This window comes from Gekko japonicus, unplaced genomic scaffold (genome assembly GCF_001447785.1).
Source record: "Gekko japonicus isolate JY-2015 unplaced genomic scaffold, Gekko_japonicus_V1.1 scaffold66, whole genome shotgun sequence".
Classification (NCBI taxonomy): domain Eukaryota; kingdom Metazoa; phylum Chordata; class Lepidosauria; order Squamata; family Gekkonidae; genus Gekko; species Gekko japonicus.
Genome location: NW_015163605.1, coordinates 602942 through 613662, shown reverse-complemented (window position 1 = coordinate 613662; position 10721 = coordinate 602942). Strand labels below are relative to the sequence as shown.

Here is a 10721-nt window from a genome sequence, read left to right as displayed (position 1 = left end):
GCCTCCCTGAGTGATGGATGGGAATCACCCACAAGATGGCCTCCACCTCAGAGGGAGAAAGAACAGCAGCAAATTCATTAGCTCAGGTTTTGGTAAAGCAAGACAGCATCTGTACACTCCTCCTCTAGACAGAAACCATGAATAAAAAATACTGACCTGCCACCATACATCAACAAAACTGAAGCACAGGACTCGAGAGCTTCACCAGCATGTCTTCTAGGATAAGAGGAAGACTGGACAGGTGACAGGACTCATGACTGTCTCTTTCCACCATCCTATCTCTGTGGCTCTAGTAAACATACTCAAACAATAAGATGGAACCAGTTCTCAGAGCACATTTCTCAGCACTACACAAAAACCCCTCTAAACCTTCTACCAAATGGTATCCAGAAGGTATATAAAAAGCTTTGGCAGTAATACAAAAAGGTACTCTGGTTCAGAAAGCATCAGTTACTGGCCAATCTAGAGGCCAGCTGGTGTTTTCGTTCTGATTACAGCAGGCTCAGCTCCTCCATGGTGATCCAGCATCCAAGGCAGCCCTTGTAACTGGAATTAAGGTGGAACTACTTCCCACCTCTCCCTCGATGATGTCAGGGCAGCAGTGGGGAAAGCTTATAGGTCAAATACGGTGTCTGGTGTGCTTTGGATTTGAGATTAACCAAGGTTTGCAGAAACATAGTATAGTCTGGCTGCCTCCCCTATGTGGATTTCTTCAACACCGGTGAGCCACATTTGATATATTTTTGATGAAAAGTATCTTTCATCATAAAACAGCATTCTTGCCCTGACCTGGATAGCCCAGGCAAACCCAATCTTGTCAGATCTCAGAAGCTAAGCAGGGTCAAGTGGCAAGTACTTGGGATGGGAGACCTCCTTGAAATACCAGAGGCGGGGGGCAAGCTTTCTTCAGCCACCTCTCTGAATATCCTCCAGGCCCCCAGTAGGGGTCAGTTACCAGAGGTCACCATGACTTCCAGGTAAATCCCAAAAAACACACAAAAAAGAAAACAGCATTCTATTCATCTATACTGCTGTCCTATGTGTGTTTACTCAAGAAAACATCCCACTTCATTCAATATGACTTACTTCCAGGTAAGTCTAGGACTGCAGCCGGAGTTATATAACACGGTCCCTGTACCTGTAACATACCAAAAGTTTTCTGTTTTGAATGAAATTTATTCAATTTTTCATACATATCACTGAAGCGTTCTTTGTTTCTGTACAACAGATTGTGGTGTAAATGAAAAGCAGCTGTGTTTTACACTATTCTGGGAAACAAATGCAATTCATTAAAAAGGAGGAACACAGTTTTGTAGCCTACAATGTAGTAATATGTAATGCAGAAACCCAGTGTTCTGTTGATGCCTTTTCCTCCCTGCTAGTCCAATTCTTATATTTTACGCTTGGAAGAATCATTTAAAAATTGGAAAAAATATATAATTTTGGTCCTGACATATCTTGAGTAGGAAAGTGAAATATGTGTATTACAAACTGATACTGCTCATCACATGTACTATAAAACTGTATAACATACAAAAATGTGTATAAAATTTATCTATAAGCTTTGAAATCCTGCTGCAGCATACTAGACCCCTTAGAAATTTAGTGATATCTTATTCCAGAAAATAAGTAAATTGCAAATTATATTACTACAATAGGTTTTGAATTTAAAATGGACTCTGGAAAATACAGAATTTAACAAACTTAACTTTGAAATATGATTAAATTAATTTTTCTAATACTTTTAAAAACTTAATTTTTTTCTATACAAAACTAATGGCAGACTATCTCCAACGAAACATAATGACCTGATACTGTGTCTATACCAGATATCACCCAACGTTATACTGCTACTTGCATCACATTCTATTTTTCATAAACTGTGTATCTCGCTTTCAATACACACTTCAGGAAGTTAGAACAGCCAAACACATATTTACACCTTACTTAAGACAAAGTTAATTTAATACTCATTAGTATAAGTAGTGATCTAAATATAAAAAATTGAAAATATTTCATTTAGTGAATCATATAAATGGCGGACAACTATGGAAACTGGAGGTAAAAAGCCTATAAAGTATAACTATCATTTTCCTTCTGCCCCAATCCATAATTATACAGTAATATACAATTATTACACTTCTTCAAGCTAAAGTACAGTCTGTGATAAAATTAACATAACGAGGCATTACCCTGGCATAGTTCCAGTTTAGCCCTTGAGACTACACCAGAGTATCTAGTTGCATATGGCAGCTTGAATCATTTTAGCAGGTTGATTCTACTGTAGCAACCACTCTGCCGCCTCTCCGAATTTCCCTCTCTTTCCTTTGAAACTTTTCTTTTTGTTTCTCCAGTTTCTCTTGTGTTTTTTTGATATCTTTAATTTTCTTCTTTATTGTTGATCGGTCGTTTTGACTGGACACTCCCAGGGCCTATCAAAGAAAGAGGTACATTTTATTAAATTCCAGAAAAGTAGCAGCAGTGCTGTTCTCGGCACAAAAACAGTCCTGTGCTATCAGTACCTATTACCAGCACTTTATCATGACAAAACTAAAATTCAAATGGAATGTTTCTTTGCATTCCGAAAGGTTTTTTTTTTTAAAGGGATTCTAGTCTTGGTTTGAAAGTGTGTGGGAGTAGAACAACAACTTCTATATAGTTGTGATCATTTCTCAGGACATTTTTACCCCTATGAAATGCAGCCACTATGGTTGTAATTTTAATCAGACAACTGGCGGCAGGCGCGCGGCCGCACGCGGGGGTGGTGGTGGTTAACCCTTTCTGATGGTGCTGTTCTTTCACAAAAAACTGTCCCCATCCCAAGTCTATATGACCCTGTAAGGAAGGCTAAGGAGACAGCAGTCCCACAAAACACACATCAGCTCACTTGTGGTGAACATGCTTTCTAACCTGGTAATTCCATTTTGCTCTCACCTTAGGTAAAGTTTTTATGTATCCATCTTCCCAAAGATGGAACCATGTAGCCTCCTTTTTAACACTTTAAAAATTCAAGCTACTTTAGAAACCAGTTGATTCCAAGTTTTAAGTCAATGAATCCAATTTGTGTGTTGCCCTGATAAAAGGTTGTTTTATTCACTTATTACTTCTCAACTTGAGTATTCTCTTGCTGGCATGTATTTTTCTCAACTTCACTCTCACTCCTCTTATCCTATTGCTGGTTTGATCCCCCCCCCCCGACTCAGTTAAGTCTCTGCTTTTGATTCTTAGAATATCTTGGTTCTTTATCCCCTTAAAGATCATTTCTTCATTGGCTCTCTTGTTGCCTTTGCTCTACAGGTACTTTTGTCTTGCCTGAAACCTTGGGTCAGTTACTTTATTTCACGCCTTTGTCCTTACTATCTTGCTTTCCCCTTTCTTTAGAACTCTCTACCTTTACAATAGCTCACCTCACACCTTGGAAGTATTTAAACACAGCATCTGAAACTGTATCTCTTCTCCAGACCTCTAACCTCTTAATTTCTGCCTCTCCTTCCCCTTTCCGGATATTGTTCTTTTTAGATTCTAAATCTCTGGAGATTATGTCTATTTAGCACAACAGTAAAGCACCTGGCTTTTAAGATACTTTATAATGATGAAATTATTGCAGCTTTTAACTTCACTGTGTTAGGATATCTTGAAATAGTAGGTCTGACAGTTTGCTTTTAGATTTTTGTATACATTTGCAAACATGCATCTTTTCACTGTTGTAGCTAACTAGCTAACCTTCAGCCTTGAAGGATAATTTACAAATAAATGGCTTTATGCCCAGAATAAATACAAGAACAAACAGAACAGTTTGCAACAATTATTCCTTGGGATCTCAGAGGTGCCTTACATCACGCCTTCAGACAGCACAAATCAAAAGTTTTAGTAAAGTCACGTGCTGACCTGTGTAATATCTTCTATATAAACTGGCTACATCCAATAATCTCCAAATCTCTCCTATTAGGAATTCAGTGAAATCTGTTTTCCCCTTTTTGGAAAAGCTCTGGGTAAGAAGCTTTGAAACTTTCCACCCCCTAAAGTCTACTTTATCCTTATATAGGATTGATTTGTATGGGGAATGCCAGTGTTCTGGGTGTCTGTTTTGTTTAATCAGATCTAGAATGGTCAGATTCTTTTTAAATAAAAATTTTAGCAATATATCAAGCATCACTGTGATTTAGTGGTTAATGCATTGTTTTAATTGAGTCAAAGAGGTGGCAGTGTGGCAGCACGACATCAAGAGGCCCTGACGTCATCAGCCAGCCGACAAGAATACATGCCGTCAGAACACGACTGATCCAGCCCGCAGATGAAGCCCTGGCTAGCTGCATTGTGTGTGTAATTAAAAATGCTGTATGTTGTCTTCCCTATCCTCCACGAATATTGTTAGTCCAATTGTCAAAGAGTAACTGTAAATCACTCTGAGCCTGCAGGTGTGTGGGAATGAGCGATCAATAAATCGAAATTATTATTATTATTATTATTATTATTATTATTAATCTTCATTTGGCTCTTTAAAGTACTGTTCCCCTCACAGGTGGGCCCCAGCAACCACCACAGACTGCCTTTGAAACCCAACTCGTCCAGATTGGTGGTTATCATCAGTCGGTGGAGGCAGATAAACTTCAAATGCTCTACTGGTAACCAACTTGTTACTGGGTTAAATTCAAATGTTTTCTTCTGAAGACTTACGCAGCCTTGTATGGAGCACCTATCTCCACAGGAAAGCTTTCCATGCACTGTAGTCTAATTAGGCATCTCCACTGCTTGCTACTGAAACTTAAACTAATAGCATTTCAATTGGGCCTGAGTTTACAGAATCTGTTACCATCCAAAATTCACCAGCCCTGAAATTGTAGCTCATTTAGACATACTGCTAAATAAGATCATTTTAGACAAGTAGTTAGACTTTCATATAATGATAACTGGAGATGGATTTTACTGTCCCTTTTTATTGATCCTACTATTTTATTTCTAGTCTTTTGTTTTTGTTATACACTGCATCAAGAATGTTTGTAAAATTACAAAACTCTGCCCCCCCCCTTGAAGTTGCACAGTGGTTCTGAAATGTGACAAAACTTACTTTACCCACAAGAATCTAAGACATGAATTGGGCCTGGGTCTATTTTCACTTAAAGCTTCCTTTAAAACTCCTGAAGACACTCCACCTTGCAATATATTAAGAGAAAACAGAAGATTCTCTTTTGCAATCTTGGAAAGGGGAACTAAGCGCTACAATGCTGGACTTGAACGGAGGGGGGCAGGGATCAAACCCCTACAGGGTCATTTAGTTCAGTGGGAGCCTTGAGCTGATTCCCATTCCTCCGTCTGCCCTGCCAACCACTGTTGTGATGATTAAAAAACAAAACAAAAAACAAAACAAAAAACAAACAGCCTCACTTTACACCATCTTGTACTCCTTGGAAGGAAAAGAGGTTATAAATCTGACTATAAAAATATGTTAACTATAGCAAATGAAAAGCTAGCAATAAATTGATATAAAGTGTAGTATCATTTTTAATCAGCAGATGGCAGCATCCAACAAGAGTAAAAAAACCTTTCAGTGAGTTCTGAACACACTAGCCTTCCACATTTTCAAAGTTAATAAACAAATTTTGGATGTTATTTTTGTGTCGGTTTAATGTAATTTACCACTAGGAAGTAGTCAGTCATATTTTCAAGTGCATAAATAAGGCCATGATACAATCCCCCCGTCCCTTTACCAAAACACCCAAGAAAACAACACCCCCTCCATTTCTTGGTTTTTGTTTTGTTTTTAAACAGACTAGTTTTCTTAGGTGGAACAGAAATCTAAAATATTAACAACCACCACAACGGTAATGAACAACAGTATTATGAACAAAAGTTGACAGTTCTTCCATAATAAAATCTGCAGTTCGAAGCAGAGATGTGGAGGGCTCAGGGGGACACAACCCCCCCCCAAAAAAAAATATTGGGGGAAGAAACCCCACAGATGTTTCCCTTTTGGATGTCTATTCAATTTTTCCCATGGAAAACTGGAAATTTTGAGGAGCACTGAAAAACTCTAAATATTTTATCTTTGGAATGAATGAAATCAATTTGATGACAAGACTCACCCAAAATCTGTAGTAAAATGATAATCTACAGTATTAGACAATAATACTTCTACATACTTTATACATTTTTTCCCTACTTTTCTGATGGCACAAATAAGATACATGTACTAAAATAGCACAATGTGCAGGAGTCTGCAGCTCTGTCTCTTTCTCTCTCTAGTATTGGATATATTCATAGTTCTGCTTGCAGACAACCAAGATATCTCTATTTTTAAATGATAAAAAATAAAAGCATACTTTTTGGCTTAAGCTATAAATTATGCCTTTTATATTGCTGAAGAGTAAGAAGTTCAGACTTGATAATGAAGAATTGTAACTGTTTCCCCCAAATTGCCAGTTCCCCCCACCAAAACAACAGAAAATGGTTTTCTTCAACAGTTTCAAAGTTTTCAAAAGTTTTACATCATTCGTTTTAACCCAAATTTCCTTATAAGGTTCTTCTAGGGAACTCTTAATTTTAACAATCCAGCAATGAAAACATGGACTGTGCTTCTCCTTGCTTAAAATTTTAATGAAAAAAGTTGTATATAGTAAAGGATAATCTGTTTTAGACTGGTAGTTCAGGTTAAACAACTTTACTGGGTCTCTTATAACTACTGAGTCTATGATGAATCAAAAGGATAATTATATAAGAATGAATCAGAAAAAATTTGGTATGCTATTAAGATCCAAATTTTAGTAGTATGCAAGTTGTTTCTGGATTTTCGTTGTTTTTCTCGACCTATGTTTTAGGCAAGAAATTCAGGGTCATCATCATTTATGCTATTAAAAATTCATGCACATTCATATTAGGACACAAGCTTACCTTCAATTTATCACTGTCGAGCAGCATTAACTGTTGTCCATCTATATTCCTGGCTGTAAACTCCATGATATACTGCTCCATGTTCATTCCTATTAGCCAATGGCACACTTGTTGTGTTGTCCATTCAGAAATGGGCCTATTGTGCCACTGATTTTGTTTCCCTGTGCTTGACGGTTCATCATCTGAAGTCTGACCAAGCAAAACCAAGCAATGTAAATTAGCATGCATTCAACTGGCTAAACAGAAGATGTATTTTACTGGTTTAGTTTAAGAATAATATACTCAGCGCTTCTAATAGCCATTTAAAAATACCCATTTTTTAAAAATAACATTTGTTGATTTAAAGCCATGTTTATGTCAAATTAAATTTAAAATATCTAGGTATTCAAGTTGGTGGTCTCCCCCTCCATTTAGTTTAACAGACAATAAAATGTATTTTTCTGCCACATTTTGAGAAACAGATATTGACTGAAATAAATATAGTTATCTGAAATAAAATGCTAAACCACACGTATCCATGGCAAGTAATAAGGGTCTCCCTTTCTGAAAAAACGTCCCATAAAGTTTATATTTTTATTTTGTTGATTAATTTGATTTATGGCTCACACTTTACTGCTATCGCAGGGCTCAGGGTGAGTAACAATGTATTTGTAAACACCTACATAAATAATTATAAAAACAATTTAAAAACTAATCATAATACACTGATGGCACGTACAATACAATTTCATCAGGGAGAATTTGGTCATATCCATACTGGGGAAGGCCAGAGAAAAGGTGGCAGACAGAGGGCCCATCAAGAGAGTTGTAATTCTCCTAAGTCAAAAGCCTCAGCCATAGGCCTGGCAGAACAGCTCTGTTTTGCAGGCCCTGTGGAACTGTAAGAGGTCCTGCAGGGCCTGGATCTCAGTTGGAAGAGCATTCCACCAGGCCAGGGCCAAGAAGGCTTTGGCTCAGGCTAACTGAATACTTCTCGGCCCAGGAACAATCGGAAGATCTTTGTTCAGAGAGAGTAATGCTGGGGGGGGGGGTGTACACCAGAAGAGGTGGTCCTGAAGGTATGCTGGTCCTAGACCATGTAGGGCTAAGATACAACCAACACCTTGAACCTGATCCAGAATTCAATCTGGAGCCAGTGCAGCTGGCACAGCACCAGCTGCATATGTGCTCTAGTTGGAGTGAGAACTCGCACTGCTGCATTCTGAATCAATTGAGGTTTCTGGGTCAGTCTCAAGTTGGATGTGTCCATAACTTTTGGATCACCTGTAATACTTACAAGGATGACAGTATGTGGTAAATTTATAAGAAGTGTGCCTGCACACAAAAGCTTATACCCAGGATTATAAACTTTGTTGGTCTTAAAGGTGCCACTGGACTCAAACTTTGTTCTATTGTTTCAGGCCAACATGGCTACTCACCTAAATCTGACTTGCTTTCAGCTGCTGATCTTCTAGGTGCAGAACTCAATATTTCTATCACACATAAAAATATACAGAAATGCCCACTTATGACTGCTTATGAGCACCTTTGAAACTGATACTAGCCAATACAAAGGGAAAGGGGGAAAGAACTGAAATTTCAGTCTGCGTACCATGTGTGGGAGACTATGTATCTATCAACTTAAATGAAGCCTATTTCTACACTAATCTGATGGGATGGCAAGAGCAAATTTTTTACAATTTGGCATTTAAGGTTATGATTTAGATGCATAATTAAATGCAAATCTAAATATAAGAACAGTAAATTTCATACAGAACAGCAAGGGCTTTTTTACATTACTTCACTGAACCTTATTAAGGGTATGAAGAAAATGATTCTCTTTTCTCCTTTTCCCTTCTCTCCTGGCAATATTATGATTTCCAAACCTAGAAACAACAACAGATTTCTCTAAAGCAGGGGTGCACAACTTTAAGAAGAAGAGATTGGATTTATACCCTGCCCTCACTACCCAAAGGTGTCTCAGAGAGAGTTACAAACTAATTCCCCTTTACACCCTGTGAGGTAGGTGGGGCTGAGATAACTCTTACAGAAACTGCTCTTTTTCAAGAACAGCTGTGCCAGAATTATGGCGTGCCCAAGGCCATCCAGCCAGGTGCAAGTGGAGAAGTGGGGAATCAAACCCGGTTAATTAATTATTGTATGGCACTGTGTGCAGTATAACCAGGAGATCCTAAGACTGACTGGCAGCTTTAAGTTCTTGTGGCGAGCTAAGACTTAGTTTTAGTCTGAGAGAGCTATGAAAGAGCTGTGACTGACCCAAGGTCACCCAGCTGGCTTCATGAGAAGGAGTGTGGGATCAAACCTGGTTCTCCAGATTAGAGTCCATCACTCTTAACCATTACATCACACTGGTGCAACTCAAGCAGTCACATGGGCCATAATGGATCTAGATTGGAACTAAGTGGGCAACCCTGTGACATCACCTGACTCCATTATGGCCTAAATAACTTTTTTTGGGGGGGAGGTGTCAGAATATCAACTTTCGGCTGTTTTCTGGCCTTGAAAATGCAAGTTCCTGGGATGCAAGGAGAAATTTCCACTAGTGGTGTGTTTTTGTGTCAGAATGCTGAATCTCAGTCCAGACAACAGCATTCTGAACCACTACTGACAAGAAACTTCTCCACTGCATCCCAGAAGCTTGCACCTCTCTGCTGTTCTGATGCTCCAGCCAAGAAGCTTCTAGGTGTCTCTGTACTCTGGGATGCAGCCAGAAGTTTCCATCTAACAACCAAACTCACACAAGCACACAGACCAGGGGTGTGGTGAGAAGTTTGGGAAGGCAGCATGTTGTGCCCCCCCCAGCTCTAAAGTTAGCAACTTAGCATACAATCTTTGGCCAACTGATGTTTATCTCTTGGCCAAACCCACACAGCAGACCCTCCATGGTTTACTTATTACTTCGCCAAAAAAGAAAAGAAAAAAGGTTAAGATGATCATGCACTTATATTCTTTGAAATTCTACCATTACTCAGATTTGCAATATGAACTCTAATAACTTTTCTTCATATTTAATTCATTCTACCTATAACAAGTTCTGCAGGCCTTGTTTCCAGCTGTAACTGGGTTGAAAAAAGTGTTTTATCAGACCACCCTTTTTCCTCCTGGACTTACAGCTCATTTCCTTAGATTATAACCATGACATGTAAGTTATTACAGATGCTTTTCTGATTTGTGCTTTCCTTGCAGACCACCACCTTTTCTTACATGTGCTATCTACAGAAAGCCTAAAAGGCTTCCAAATTAAACTGAGCTGTGGTCACGATAAAATTGCACTAAATCTGCACAGGTTCCACGGCAGCTGTTTGTATTGCTGAAGAGGCAATGTGCATTTCAGTTTAAGTTTTAAAACTGAGAAATGGATTGTGTCTTCAATGAGTCTTGTTAATTTCAAACCCAACACACACACACACACATTCCATTTTGCTCTTTGGCATTTCCTTCTATTTGTGCTGTATGTAGTCTTGTGGGTCATTTGAAAATACACCAGAAAAGTCAGTTTAAAATTAACTGGATCATTTAAAACAAAATACATTTCAATGATGTACTAGTAAGTGATGTCTTTAAATTCAGAACACCTTCCTACTCAGTTCTAAAATGTCAGGTCTTCCACCTCTAATTGAAAATAGGATTTTGTAAAAATATAACGGCTTCATTAAAATATTTTCAGTAAGCAAAGTACATATGCTTACTGAAAAACAATATTAAGGCTTTTTTTTAAAAAAATGGTCCCAATTCATTCTTCCTTGTAAACTGATAAACCCACCAATTCTAAATAAGGGAGGAATTAAATGCGAGATACACCAATTTCTGCCAAAAGATAACACAGTGAAACA

At 38.2% G+C, this 10721-nt stretch overlaps 1 protein-coding gene across 4 annotated transcripts in view; it reads right to left on the bottom strand.

Moving 5' to 3' along the window:
• Positions 1–1168: 1168 nt before the first annotated feature.
• Positions 1169–10721, bottom strand: part of LOC107107053 (neurabin-1-like) — a 70943-nt gene continuing 61390 nt past the window's right edge. For 3 of the 4 annotated variants that reach the window (XM_015407273.1, XM_015407274.1, XM_015407272.1), the window contains 2 exons: positions 6889–7077; positions 1169–2432 (listed from right to left, as the gene is read on the bottom strand). In XM_015407273.1, the coding sequence (XP_015262759.1) occupies positions 2265–2432; positions 6889–7077 (357 nt within the window). In that variant the 3' untranslated portion in view covers positions 1169–2264. The remainder of the gene's footprint in view (positions 2433–6888; positions 7078–10721) is intronic. The other variant, XM_015407275.1, reaches the window with a different exon arrangement.